The sequence below is a fragment of the Galleria mellonella genome, unplaced genomic scaffold (genome assembly GCF_026898425.1).
Source record: "Galleria mellonella isolate WM207_F2 unplaced genomic scaffold, CSIRO_AGI_GalMel_v1 utg855, whole genome shotgun sequence".
Lineage (NCBI taxonomy): Eukaryota > Metazoa > Arthropoda > Insecta > Lepidoptera > Pyralidae > Galleria > Galleria mellonella.
Window position 1 is genome coordinate 470,092 of NW_026442164.1, and position 15,787 is coordinate 485,878.

Below are 15,787 nucleotides of genomic sequence, written 5' to 3' on the forward strand. Positions count from 1 at the left end.
CTCACTTTCACATTTATAATATTAGTAGGAATTTGTTAAAAGTGAAAAAAACTAAAGACTCGCTTTCAATTTTAACTTTTATCTCAAAACAACAAATAACATTCGATTCATTGTTTTGTTTCTATGTAAAGTACTCTTGTTTTGAGTTTCAGACCCTTAATTAGTGTGTCAGATGGATCCAACAAACACAATAAGATTAATGGCGAAAACAACTTAAATTTTCCACTCTTGAGTTTATCTCTCTGATGGACAAACACATTACGCATCTTAGAGACATGCACGGCGGCAACTACATTAGCCGATCAAATAAATGTTAATAAAAAACCACATCTCTAGTTTGCCACTAAATACCGGACCTGGATATACGAATACAGTGTGCGTAGCTAGGATATGGTTGTCATATTCTCATTATCTTCCTGTCAAATTTTTATATAATATTTATTCGGAGCCGCCATTATGTTTTTGTTTCCATTTACTGGTATTTCTATTAGCAATCATATTATTATGCACTTTCTTTCTAGATATGTCTGTTTCGATACACTCCATCTGTCTTTTTTTTTTAAATAATTTACAACAACCCTATCTTATTTTATATATATGTATTTATTTATTTATTTAAGGCAAACAGCTAGAACAATACATATTTACACACTTATATAATGATTTGACAGCCATTAAAGTTTGCACAAATGTAATACAAGTGAAGGACAAAATTAAACAATACTAAATTAATTTAGTAACTTAATGTGTTTAAACACATTAAGTTACTAAATTCAACAATTTAGTAACTTAAATTGTTTAACTTAATAGTTTTATCATCAATAGGGTAATATGTTCTCAAGAATAATAACTCTTGTAGTTTTTTTTTTATATATAAAAATACATTTTAATGTGTAGTGTGCAGTAGACATGTTGTATATTTTTTTTTTCTGAAACAAAAAAATCAATTCTCACTTCACAATTGATTTTATGAATTGAAAGAGAGACAATTTTTCTATATATAGTATTATTACTTTATGATAAATTTTGTCTCTTTTTTTATTCACAATTTTTAAACAAATTATACCAACAATGAATATAATAATTATTATAGAAAGATGGCAGCACCTACCGGCAACTAATCACACGTTCCCTACTAACGTAATGACGTAACAGTCTACGTGACAAGAAACTGCCGTATCCAATCGCTTTCACGGCTTATCTGCGCGCGTCCATTTTATAGCTTTGTATCTGCTTTCGTCCATTATTTAGACATTAGTACACGTCGACCCTACAATAGTACTGATTGGCCCTTTGCCCTAGAACGTGTAACAGCATATAAAACTGGCCATTATAACCTGACATTTCAATATCTAAACATTCTAGTCCCATGTCTCAGTATTAGTAAATTTACGGGGATCTGTAACGCTGGACCTCATATATTAATATTTATTAGGTGAAAGCTTGATTTACATATCTATTGTCTATTCTAGTTAGGGATTTGACCGCTTGTGTAATGTAAGATTTACAAATGGTATTGTTTTCCCTAATTTTATATTGTCCAAAACCTATTGTGGTTTGAACCGAATATAAACTTCATATTACTGTAATATGTAAGATTTATGGAAAGGGCTATAGTAAACTCATAGTTTCACTACGTGACAGCATTTAAAATGAGTATATCTATAGAAGAACCAAAGTTATTAATATAGCCCCAAGGATAAGCAAGCTAAAGTAGCAATAAGCCAGCCATATACGAGTAGATCGAAAAACCTACAATTCATTCGGTTTCCCAAATGGCGCTCCTTTACAAGCAAATGCGGTGTAAAACGTCCTCTTTTTCTTTTTTTTTTTAATACATCTGTATTTTTATTTATATACTACTACATTGTTACATAAACAATGTAGTGGCTATATTACACAATTAACTCGTCAATTTTGATCCGATTTTAATAATTATTTCTGAATTCGATATACTGTGTGGACTCATATTATTTTTTATTTTATTTTCGGATTGTTTAATTTCAGTGGAATGTATTTTGTTTAATTATTATTTAAACATATATCGGTTGGGGGCCTGGTGATCTGTACTACAGGTTTTAACCTATTACAGACACCAGCTCCTCACAGCAGAGTTCCGTATTATTTTAATTTTATTGTATCCTAAATACCTATGTGTAAATTTAAGTTGTTTGTGAAAAGACATAAATAAATATATTATTATTAGTATATTACATTTATTTCAGCGTTTTGTTTTGCGAAGCAAAAAATTATTGGGTTAAAAATTACTTTGTTCTTGTAGTTACACGAATCTAAGTATAAATAAATATTTTCAATGAAATGGTGGAAACAATTGTTTTTTTTTTTGTCGTGAAAAAATGTATTACTTAATATAACTATAACTTATATTAATATAAAAAAAAATTTTTGTTACAGAGATCGAAGCGACGGAAGCATGCAAATGGCTACGAGCAGCTGGTTTCCCGCAGTACGCGCAGATGTACGAAGGTAAGTGTTCGGTTTTGCTTTTTTTTTTATATAAATACGGTGAAATGGTATCCACATACGTAGTGTATTGTACATGTTAAACCCTGGAGAGTACAAGTGTGAGTTGATAAGTATAAATGAAGTTAAATAAATAAAGTCAATTAACCCATTGTGATAAATTCATCAAAGATTAGCTAAGACGGATAAAACGGAATCGTGTATGAACACTTTATTATTTATAACTAGCGACCCGCCCCGGCTTCGCACGGGTGCACATTACATCATATCACATTAGAAACTTTTAAAATTATCAGTGTTTCTCTACAATATTATGCATGTATTATACATATAAACCTTCCTCTTGAATCAGTCTATCTATTAAAAAAAACCGCTGCAAAATCCGTTGCGTAGTTTTAAAGATTTAAGCATACATAGGGATGGACAGACAGCGACAGCGACTTTGTTTTATACTATGTAGTGATGATGAAGTACAGAAGCATAACACCCTACTCCATGGTATACTCTGTCATGTCCATGGTACCGTTCATGTCTATAGGCGACGGTTACCACTTCCCATCAGGTGGGCCGTCAGCTTGTTTGCCATTCTAAGTTGTATAAAAAAAAATATCCCTTCTGCGAGCTATCAATAGATTTGTATTACAAGTCTAATGATTGGACATGAGAATTCCACAGTATTTTTATCAATAACATGTCATTATATTAAATGAGTACAATAGGAGACCCTACCTGTCCCCCAAAACTATTAATCATGCTTAGCGGACAGAGTATGTCATTTGTCCTGTATATTAGGAGGGCTGATCCGCCCGGCTTATTTTAGCCGATTGTGTGCGGTCGGAAGGAAGGGTTATGATTTTAGAAATTTACATACCTATGTATCTAATGCTTATATACAGATGGGAAAGGGATTGTTAGTAATAGGTATTTATTATTTATTCCGCATTACTAGCATATAGCATATATAAATAAATAAATAAATATATATATATATATATATATATATATATGATTAAAAAATATAACTATTAATGTCTATAAAGGTACATTTTGAACACCATGGATACTACAGAATATACTATAATGTCTATGGTATCCCTATTACATTGCCATTACCGAGGACTACGATGTTACACCTCTGTACCCTGTAATTTCACTGCGTATAGCAACTGGGATATGTATTCCAACCTCAAACCGAAACACAACCATGCAAACAACTGGTTCACGAAAGTAACACGAATGGGACAGAGGTACTCGTGCAGACAACACACCAGAGGGAGAGTTTGTACAAAAGTCGTTTGCTTGGGCAGCTCTGTCCCATTCGTGTGTCAAACGTAAAGCAGTTGTGTTTGCATGGCTGTGTTTCGGTTTGAAGGGTGGGGTATGGCGTGAATTTACAGGGTACAGAGGAATAACATCTGAGTTCTCAGGAATGGTAACGTATGGGGGGCATCATGGGCGAAACAGTATACTCTGTTATGTCCTTGGTACTGCTCATGTCTATAGGCGACGGTTACCACTTTCCATCAGGTGGGCCGTCAGCTTGTTTGCCATTGCAAGTTGTATAAAAAAAAAAGACAAGTTCTGTACTGTTCTCTTCTTCCTCTAGTATATTAGAGGAATTAATATATTAAAGTCCCCATTATGATGTAAAAACGAATGATTGTCATGCTGCAAGTAAGCGACATGTTAAAACTCATTAAAATGCCACACTCACCGTAAACGAAGGGGTACGTACTATGAGATAAGATTAGCAAATACGGTCATGATTTGTAACCTTGATAGCATGATAACAAACAACTTTATCCGTTAAAAACAAGTTTTTTTTAATGGGTGATAATGATGTGGTAACCCCACCTGCGCTATCGGTAAACACCGGCGGGGTACCAGTGGGAGATGATAGGTGAGGATGAAAGCAAGTCAGTTAGCTCATCGTGATGGATTCAACTAGATTAACCACGATGGTTTCCGGAACCACGTGGAGGTCGACCTGAAAGGGTGTATTGCTAGTAATGGGGCTATTTGACCCCATTACTAACAATCCCTTTCCATCCTACAAACAAGTTTAACGCGAGGAACAAATTAACAAATCGCCGGTTTTCGCCTCCACAACATGTTTTAACTACGAATATTGGAAAGGGGGGGTGGGGGGTTGTTAGTAATGCAGTCATAAAGTCACAATTAAAGTCTGTTTTATTTTTTAATACAATTTATTGGGGGGAGAGGGATTGTTAGTAATGGAGACTGAGAATCCCATTACTAGCAATATACCCCAACCAGGTCGACCTCCTCGCGGTTCCCCCTGGAAACTATCATGGTTAATTCCCGATGAATTCATCGTGATGGGCTAACTGGCCTGTTTTCATTCTCATCTATCACCCTCCACTGGTGCTCCGCCGGCGTATTCCGTTGGCGCAGGCGGGGTTACCATACCATTTTCACCCATCAAAAAAAAATACAATTTAATTTCAATAGAGACGTCCATACTATTTCAACGCAAAACGATGACAAGTATCAAGTGATGTATCCTGTGATGGCCAAGTGACGGGTCCGTACCTATTGCCTATTAAAGGTAAACAGCCCTTTACACAAATGGGCACGTTTCTATAGCAATCAGATATCATTGTGTGGCACATTTGATTTGACAAGCTTCGCTTAGAAATCAGAAACTTTAAAACTTCTCTTTTTAAAGTACTTTAAAGAAGCAAAGAATTAATTTATTTATATATTTAAACTTCAATGCATAATTATATAATATATATGTACATATGGCGTACTTATCAACCATGAGATAAGCAGAAAATTAAGCAATTTTAATTCAGGCGGTGCATTTACTACTAAAATATGTATAAATATTATATATATACTCATATACACAAATCACTACATAGTATAAAATAAAGTCGCTGTCGCTGTCTGTCCGTCCCTATGTATGCCTAAATCTTCAAAATTACGCAACCGATTTTGAAGCGGTTTCTTTTATTAGATAGAGTGATTTAAGACGAAGATTTATATGTATAATACATGCATAATATAGTAGAGAAACACTAATAATTTTTAAGGTTACTAATGTGATGTGATGTAATGTGCACCCGTGCGAAGCCGGGACGGGTCGCTAGTATAGTACAGTAGTAGTGTTTCGCCCATGATAGGTACCCCCCATGCATTGCCATTCCCGATAATGTGCGAGAATGAATTCCCTGTCGATGACGAGTTGTCATTGTGGGGATGAAAAAAACTAGTGACACAGTTTATTCTTACTTTATAAATAATCAATGTTGTTATGTGAAGAATGTAAGGGAGACTTTGTACAAAAGTCGATTGCTTGGGTACCTCTGTCCCATTCGTGTTTACTACTGTGAAGTAGTTGTGTTTGCATGGCTGTGTTTCGGTTTGAAGGGTGGGATATGGCGTGAATTTACAAGGTACAGAGGAATAACACCTGAGTCCTCAGGAATGGCAACGCATGGGGATTATCATGGACGAAACAGTATACTCTGTTATGTCCATGGTACTGCTCATGTCTATAGGCGACGGTTACCACTTTCCATTAGTAATGTAATATAAAAATATAATAGTAAATGATTCACAACAGATAAGATTAGGTGTTCAAGTCGTTTGTATCGCAGGTAAACTAACCGTTCTGATAACTGATAAAAATAATGTTAAACCGTATCGTAAGGTTGTAAGAGTGATGACTAGAGGATTTGTTTTGTTAGCTGCGTGTGCGCACGCCGAATTCAATTCTCGGAACAAGTGCATTGATTCCAACTATGATGAATCATTGTTGTGGTATGCATCAGCGGTGAGTGATATCTTAAAGTTTGTAATACTGGTTGTTTCTCCCAGTTTTATCTGACTAGTTTCCTTTTTCTGCATACTTGTTTTTGGAGATTTTTAAATTTTTATTTCGTACAAAGAATAGTTTATTTGTTTATTTTATCTATAATAACTTTATTGACCAAAATAAAATATGGTACAAAAGGACTTATTGTTAGTAGCGTTCTCTACCAGTCAACCTTTGGGATGAACAGTGAATCACGAACGCGCTACTTCATTATTGGATATAATAATACATATAAATAAATATACATTCTATTCTTCTAAATTTTTTGAAAAATTCTATCTTTTAAGATTAGTCTAATAATTCTTAATTTGTTTTACCAACTCATAAAGGTACTTTTTTTTAATGGACGATAATGGAATGGTAACTCTGCCTGCGCTGATGCACTAGTGAGGGATGATAGGTGTGAATGAATAGGCAGGTTAATTATCCCATCGCGATGAATACACCTGTAATTCAGCACGATGGTTACTAGAGGAGACCACGTGGAGGTCGACCTGACAAGGTGTATTGCTAGCAATGGATCTGGCAGTCCGCATTACTAACAATCCCTAAATTTCGAACATAAAGGTAGTTTACGTAGTTAATGGTAACGGATTTTTTAACGGAAATAGTTTTAAAGTATACAGTTTACTGTAACCGCAACCCGAACTATTTAACTCGATTGGATTGTATAACTACCGGTTTATGGACTTTAAATAGTATAATTTACAGGTAACTCGACCATAATAGGTCTCGAGTGACAAACGAAAGTGTCCGCCCTTTCCGGCTGTCGGAGAACATTATTTAACGTCATACTTTGAACAAACATAATATAACCGATTAGCCTTATCTTGCTCAGGTAAACATTGCCACGGGATGACTAAATTCCTTAACAATATAAATAAAAATCAACCATAATAATTAGATACAAAGTTTACTTTTAAATGGTGACATATTCGCATCGCTACACAGATATAAAAAACGTAATGTGATAAGGTAAATGATAGTGGACGCTAGTGTGTTCAGAATATGAGTGGTTTTATCTTGTCGGGTGGATAAGTAGGTTTTTTTGGGGTAGGGGGTCGAAATAAGTGACGGATAGCACGAAGCTGTCAAAATACTTTTTTTTTTATTATGGCTGCAGGTACAGCATAGTTAGTAGTTGAGTTGGAGCGCGGTGGAAACCGCCCGTATCGAAACGTTATCAACTCGTAAAATGATGGCTGTTTAGTGGAGTGTTTGGTGTTTAAAAAAAAACTTTGTTTATTCTTTTAGTGGACTAAAGTGTAGTTGAAAAAATGCAAGGCCGTTTACAAGTTTTATAGTAGAGTGAGTATAGATATAGTATAATTTTGAATGTCTCTCACGAAAATTGTAGTACGTTGTAAAAAAAATAGAAGTCCTTCGGTATGCCACGTGATTAGTATTTTTAACCGACTTAAAAAAAGAGGTTTTCTTTATGTTTGTTACCTCATAACTTCCTTAGTTATAAACTTGTTTGGATTTTTTTTTTATCTAAACGGATATACTTACAGATTGGTCTCATGGAAATATAGTTTAGAAATCAAAATAACAGATTTTTGCCATAATTGAAGTCGGTTTTTTTTTAAAACAAACGTATTAATATAATGTCACATTAAATTAAAAATAATTGAAATAAACACGTGGAATTGTGCCATTATGTATATGTAGACAATTTCTATCGTAACAGAAATAATAGTCTAGTCACATGGAAATAAACCATATCAGTTGTAAAAAGAAACATCGATATCGGTTCAGAATTAGTAACGAAATCTACGAGTACATTAATATTATAAAGAGTAAATATTTGACTGTTTATTTGTAATGGAAAAACTCAAAAATTATTCAACTAATTTTAAAAAATTCTTTCACCTGTATAAAGCTACATTTTCATTGGGTAATATAGGCTTCTATATTATTTCAAAAATTCCATCTACTCGTGCGAAACCGGGTCGGATCACTAGTTGTATAAAAAAATAAACAAAAAATATAGATGACTTGAGAACCTCTTACTTACTTAAAATCCTGAGTTCTCAGGAATGGCAACGCAGGGGGGGGGGGGTATCGTGGGCGAAACAGTATACTCTATTATGTCCATGATACTGCTCACGTCTATAGGCGACGGTTACCACTTTCCATCAGATGGGCCGACAGCTTGTTCGCCATACCAAGTTGCATAAAAAAAAAATTATCGTATTTTTACATTTGAAGGCAAGAATGATACTCTTTCTTTTATTTGTAATTCTAAAAATAAATCTGTTACGCACATTAAATGGACAGACTTCAATTACTTTTACAAGAAATAATGAGTTTGCTTTAATGAAACTTTGTTCGAAGCAATACTAGTTTGATAGGTCTGTAAAGTTTCGCCTAAAGTCAATACGAGCATACCTTTTTGTTCAGCCATAGAGTTTTTTTTTTTTCAGTTCTAACCAATCGTTCTAAGTTTTTTCTTTTTGTTTTTACTAAATTCAATTATTATCATTTATTTATTTACTGGGAAACCAACAGCTTACAAATTGTGGCTTAAATAGATACACACCAATACTTAAATAATGAATAATAATAAGAAAATACGTACATATAGTGATACAATTTCAATGACTGGATAATATTGTAACAGATCCTTAGACTATTTCTAAAGTGAAAAAAGTGTTGTCCTCCTCTCTCCTACTTGCTGTGTCCAACAGGGTCCATAATTGAAATGTTATCTACTAAGTATATTATGGAATGCAATAAGAAATAAATAAATAAATAGAATAACAATAATTTATTAATATAAAAAGCCAATAACAGGTTTTCACTGACTTAGCAATGTAAATGTATCGTGGCAGGAGTAATTACATATAATTTAGAAGGATATCAACAACTACTTTACACCATAGTATATTATAACAATAGTTACTAAATTTCAAGTAATAATAAATTATCATATCGAACGTTGTCTGTCCACTTCTGAAAATAGATCTCCCCCATAGACTGCGGTAAAGAACAATCCTGAGCCACCTATATTTTTTTTATACAACTTAGAATGGCAAACAAGCTGACTACCCACCTGATGGAAAGTGGTAACCGTCGCCTATAGACTTGAGCAGTACCATGGACATAACAGAGTATACTGTTGGTTGTTGTTGGTTACTGATTGGACAATATAAGAGCAGTCCAAATTTATGAAGCTCTAAAGGGCGAGGTGGTGTTACAGCTAAACTACAGCCACAGGTTTTTCAGCCAGGAGTGACGCCTTCTACCAGCACTTTTTTACCAGCAAACTTGCCTTTGATTATTAGGCAGAGTACTCTGTACTTTTCATTCCTCATGACGTAACCCAATAATATTTACAACATTTTTCGCCGCTTAACGGTGTTCATATGTGCATGGTACTGGTCATGTCTGTAGGCGACGGTTAACACTTTCCATCAGTTGGGCCGTCAGCTTGTTTGCCATTTTAAGTTGCACAAAAAAAAAACTAGAAGAAAATTTTAACGAATTTTGTAATGAAGGTATCGTATTTTTTTTTATTTTTATTTATTTTATCTTTTTATCTTTATTTATTTACATTCAAATTTCTATTACCGCAGTGCTTATAGACCGTGATAAGAGATTGAATGTTTGCACTGTCGGTATGATAACGCCTTAGTCAACTATTGCTCGACTATTTCACAAATCATTACACAAGGGATGAACGTTTTACCAGAGGGAGACTTTGTACAAAAGTCGATTGCTTGGGTACCTCTGTCCCATTCGAGTTTCGAACGTAAAGCAGTTGTGTTTGCATGGCTGTGTTTCGGTTTGAAGAGTGGAATATGGCGTGAATTTACTGGGTACGTAGGAATAACATCTGAGTCCTCAGGAATGGCAACGCATGGGGGGTATCATGGGCGAAACAGTATACTCTGTTATGTCCATGGTACTGCTCATGTCTATAGGCGACGGTTACCACTTTCCATCAGGTGGACCGTCAGCTTGTTTGCCATTCTGAGTTGTATAAAAAAAAATCGTCTTAAAGGAAAACACAGCCTACATACATCGAGCATACAATACAATCATATGTAATGTATTTGTTACTTATAATTGCATTAGTATATTTTTGTTAAATAAATAATTATTATTATCAACAAAGTCGCGGTTAGAAGCTATATATTACATTGCTTAAAGGTACGATTCATTTATATATTATTATTGAGATGTCAAATCTACTCATATCTAGGTTGTTATCGTAATGAGTTATTTTTGTTATGAAATCTGTTGTTTTTTTTTTTCGTTGTTTATCGTTGGGGTCGCCCTGATAACATTACGTAATGTAAAATGAAATTAATCATAATTACAGTTATATTACCAGAGGGAGACTTTGTACAAAAGTCGTTTGCTTGGCCACCTCTGTCCCATTCGTGTTTCAACCGTGAAGCAGTTGTGTTTGCATGGCTGTGTTTCGGTTTAAAGGGTGGGATATGGCAGTGAATTTACAGGGTACAAAGGAATAACACCCGAGTCCTCAGGAATGGCAACGCATAAAAGGTATCATGGGCGAAACGGTATACTCTATTATGTCCATGATACTGCTCATGTCTATAGGCGACGGTTACCACTTTCCATCAGGTGGACCGTCAGCTTGTTTGCCGTTCTAAATTGTATAAAAAAATATGGTTTATTTTATACCAATACAAGTAATATTATAATTATTTCTAAAAAGTAATACGCTTATTCATAAGATCTGTGTTTAGGAGCTGCTAACAAGCATGCTTAGCTGCGTCAACCCTAATGAATAATTAGGCATTTCGCTTAGTAACTAAACCTCGCCCAATCATTTCGAACACAGTACAGAGTCGACATTACAAGGTCGTGTATTTATATAATATTATAATATAAAATATATAGTTTATAATGGGTATTCGGCACGCATATTACCTGTATTCTATGCGGGGGGAGGAGGGGCAAAGGTCGGCGATGACACGAAAATAAGCCGCTCCTTCTGAGCAAATATATGTTTCTGTTACATTTAACAGAAGTCCTGTTACGTTTAGGGTTGCCACAACAAGTCTGCATAGCCATACCTACAATTTACTGAGGAGAAAGGGATTGTTAGTAATTAAGTCTGACTCATTGCTAGCAATACAGGGTGTATCAAGTCGACCTACACGCGGTTCCCCCTGGAAAAAACATCGTGGTTAGTTCTAGTAGAATTCGTCACGATGGACTAACTGACCTGTCTTTTTATCCTCACCTGTCATCTATAACTGGTGCCCCGTAACTCGTATCCCGATAGCGTAGGCAGAGTTACCATTCCAATATCACCCATTAAAAAAACCATCTCACAATTTACTTATTATAAATAAGTAGGTTCTACATTCTTATATATTTTTTGTGTATTTATTTATTTATTTAAACTTTAATGCACAGTAAAATTCTATGTGCTTACGTTTGGCGGACTTAACACTGAACGGTGTTCTCTACCAGTCAACCGTTGGGCAAACCGAGAAATATGTAGGCGGTGCATTTTTGAATAGAGGAAAAATAAAACAACACTTGATAAATTCATATTATATAAACATATACATAATATATTAAATAAATAAATATATACATACAAAAAATACATACAATACAATAAATAAAACAATTTTTATCCGCTACTTTATCCGCATGACTATTATATGTTCAGTAATCAAAGTAAAAGGTACCTTATGTCCTTCTTCATTATTTATTGATTTAATTCTTTATTGCACTAGATACACAAAAATATACAATGACAATTGAATAATTCAAGTGAAATACAGTAACATAAATACAGATTGAAATATACACATAAAAGTACAAAAGGTGGTCTTATCGCTAGGGCAGTCTCTTACAGACAACTTTTGGTTAAAGGAGAGCAGAAAGTAGTGGGTAGGTGGCGCAAGAGTAGATTAATAATTAATTAGCTTATTATTTTGTTATATATATTTAATTATAAAGTTATTATAGCTGTAAGTTTCCCTTAAAACAATAAATAAATAAATATTATTTATAATAATTGATTAGCCCTTTAAGGCGTTATGAGATAATAAACAAACAAACTCACCTTCAAATTTATAATATTAGTAAAAAATTAAACTGTGAATTTAATGATATTTCAAAGGTTGTCTGGAAGAGATTGCTTAGCAATAAGACCGCCTTTTGTACTACACTATACGTATCGAAAATTGTTCAACAAATCCTGTTATATTGGTGCAATAAAGTGTTAAATAAATAAATAAATAAATATGCATATCATTCAATAGAAACCCTTCTACGTGTTTCCTTTATTCCATGGATTTATTTTTCAATTGGTATTTCAGATTTAGACGAACATCCCTTACCCCATTTTAAGGGATCAGGGGTTCTTTTGATGTTAATTTTACACGGACGGGACGTTGATAGCAGCCATTTTGGGGATCCTTGCCGAGATTGAGTTGTTATTACTAAAAACAGTTTAATTTGTACCATTTAATAATATTAAAAAAAATATTTAATCCATTTTACATAGAAATATTATTAAAATATAAAAAATGATTTTCCAATAAATGAAAATTCAAAACGGATGGAATTTGAACTCACTCAAAATCGCGTATAAGGTAAAACTGGCCGTGGTCCCGGCATAGAATAGGCCACCCCTTCCTAATCCCGTAAGAACCGACTAAAGGAGGGCGAAGGATGAGCAGCAGCGTTCGTCTTAAAATTATCTCTAAAGCTTGACTGCCGCTTGACAAGCCACGCTTGGAAGGCGGACCCAATCCGCCTGCCAAGCGTGACAACTACTGCAAAATCCCCCAAGGGGAGGCTTACGTTCATATATGTCCAGTAGTGGACAGTTAAAGGCTGATATATATATTCTTTATTGCACTTGTAAATTACATTGTTAATGCATTTATAAATATTGTGAACAAGGGTGGACTTATCTCTGACAGAGATCTCTTCCAGTCAACCCGATGCAGTTAGAAAGCATGTTGTTAGCGGGCAGCTGAAGTGCTACAACTATTAATATTTAGTGCACATAAACAAATATATAGTTAAATAAAATATTAAGATACATGATGAGATGATGATGATAAGATGATGATGATGATAAGATGATGATGATAAGATGATGATGATAATAAGATGATGATAAGATGATGATGATGATAAGATGATGATGATAAGATGATGATGATAAGATGATGATGATGATAAGATGATGATGATAAGATGATGATGATGATAAGATGATGATGAAGATAAGAAGATATATGATGATGGTGAAACTAAAAAAGGCAATTGATGTTATAATATTTTTTATATGAAACCAACACGGGAGCCAGCCTCCATATGGCTGTAAAAAGAGGAACTACTTACTACAAAAAGAATTATAATTAAATTTTATCATGAAACACAATAACTGAGTTTCTTGCCTGTTCTACTTAGCCGAAATTGCGTATCAAATGGACGGTACAATTATAGAAAAATCTATATATATATATATATACAACTTAGAATGGCAAACAAGCCGACGGCCCACCTGATGGAAAGCGGCAACCGTCGCCCATAGACACGAGCAGCACCATGGACACAACAGAGTATACTGTTTCGCCCATGATACCCCCATGCGTTGCCATTCCTGAGGACTTAGGACCCTTCAAACCGAAACACAGCCATGCAAACACAGCTTCACGGTTGAAACACGAATGGGACAGTGGTACCCAAGCAATCGACTTTTGTACAAAGTCTCACTCTAGTATATATCTCTATATTCAAAATTCTTTATGGAAGTCAATTCAATATTTACGATGTCATCTCATAGCATATTTTTTTATACAACTTAGAATGGCAAACAAGCTGACGGCCCACCTGATGGAAAGTGGTAACCGTCGCCTACAGACATGAGCAGTACCATTTACAAAACCAATACAAATAATTTTAAGAAACTTAAAATCTTTTTTTTTAAATACCCATAAGAATATAAGAGACATGTCACACAGTAAAAATAAAAATAAAGTACCTTACCGCTAAAAGCGGTCGCCAACGACCTTGATCTCTTAATTGTATTAATTCATTCAAGAGAATCCTTGCCGCACTAACTGTATTACGCCGCACGTGCTGTATGCGCATGCGCGGCTCAACCTTGGCCGTTTCGCTTCCAATCATGCGCATACAAAATAATCCAGGCTAGTGTTTAAGTTATAGGAAATAAGCGAGTGAAGAATGTTTAATTGTTTAAAACGTTTATATTGCTTTTACTATAAAAAAAAACTATTTTGGTCTAAATAAGATTATTAGAAACTTATACGAGATTAAAGGAATCTTCAAGAAAAAAGTATATTCCTTTTTAAAAGGCTGGCAGCACACCTGCAGTGCCTCTGGTGTTGCGAGTGATCATGGGCGGCGGTAATCACTTCCTATCAGTAAGCTATACGCTAACTTATCCTGTGTTATAAAAAAAGAGTAAATCCTATCAATTGCATAAAGAATCACCAAAATCGGTTTAGTGAAGAGGCACGAAAATTTAATAAGGACATTTATCTGGTTTTTTTTCTTTAGAATTCAAGCGTGATAAATTAAAATGGGACTAATACGGAAGTAAAGTACCATCATTCATGATGATGGTGATGATGATATGGAATTAAAGATATAAATTTACGAGTATTTTAAATAGAATACAAAAGACCTTATACGTAGAATACACACCCATTCTCGAATATTTACATTGTAAATTAATGTCAAAATGAGTTTTTTTTTGTTACCTATTAGCGCCTTAACCCCTGTACTAATCGTTATAAAATTTGATACATACATACTATATGGGACGGAGAAGGATATAGGTAGCTTTTCGTCCCGATCAGTAAACATATTATGCACACGAAGTCGCGGGTAAAAGCTACGTTTATTGTGTAATACCGTAAGTTCTTTACTTGCAACAAACGACAAAATCCATCTCACACGAGTACGTAGGTGCAATGTTCACCTCGTTGCCTCTCCGTCTGGATTCGACTCCAACAGAGTACATATTCAAAGTGCTTCGTTGTATAAGCACAGAGGTCAATTGTTCTAACTAACCTTCACCTTACGTAGTCGACCTCGTTATGTTTACTCAGCTGCCAAATAAAGAGGCGTAATGTCTTTGGCGGTTTCCAAAAGTTATTTATTTTTGTTTATTGGCTTTTTATTGTACCACTTAAAGAATAATACAAATAAAATATATATATATATATATATATATATATATATATATATATATATATAATTTAATTTAATTTTGTCTAGTTTGTTTTACAATTGTCACAATATTTTATATCGCTCTAGTCGCTGACATTGAAGCTCCTTTCCACTTTGGGTGTTGCTGGAAGAGAACTCTATTAGAGTTAAGCTCGCCTTTGTACATTTGATTACCTCTATCATATTGTTATAACTTGTGTGTACAATAAAAAATTTAATAAATCAATAAAAAATAAAGTACAAAAGACAGTC

At 34.2% G+C, this 15,787-nt stretch overlaps 1 protein-coding gene and 1 long non-coding RNA gene across 4 annotated transcripts in view; one reads left to right on the forward strand and one right to left on the reverse strand.

Moving 5' to 3' along the window:
* Positions 1-15,787, forward strand: part of LOC113513277 (rho GTPase-activating protein 7) — a 422,365-nt gene that overhangs the window by 339,404 nt on the left and 67,174 nt on the right. For all 3 annotated transcript variants that reach the window (XM_052902002.1, XM_052902003.1, XM_052902004.1), the window contains one exon: positions 2,416-2,487. In XM_052902002.1, coding sequence (XP_052757962.1) covers positions 2,416-2,487 — 72 coding nt within the window. The remainder of the gene's footprint in view (positions 1-2,415; positions 2,488-15,787) is intronic.
* Positions 1,112-7,089, reverse strand: LOC128202273 (uncharacterized). The gene is made up of 3 exons (XR_008253699.1): positions 6,121-7,089; positions 2,414-2,570; positions 1,112-1,298 (listed from the first exon to the last, which is right to left on the reverse strand). It is a non-coding gene; the product is annotated as an uncharacterized LOC128202273 (long non-coding RNA).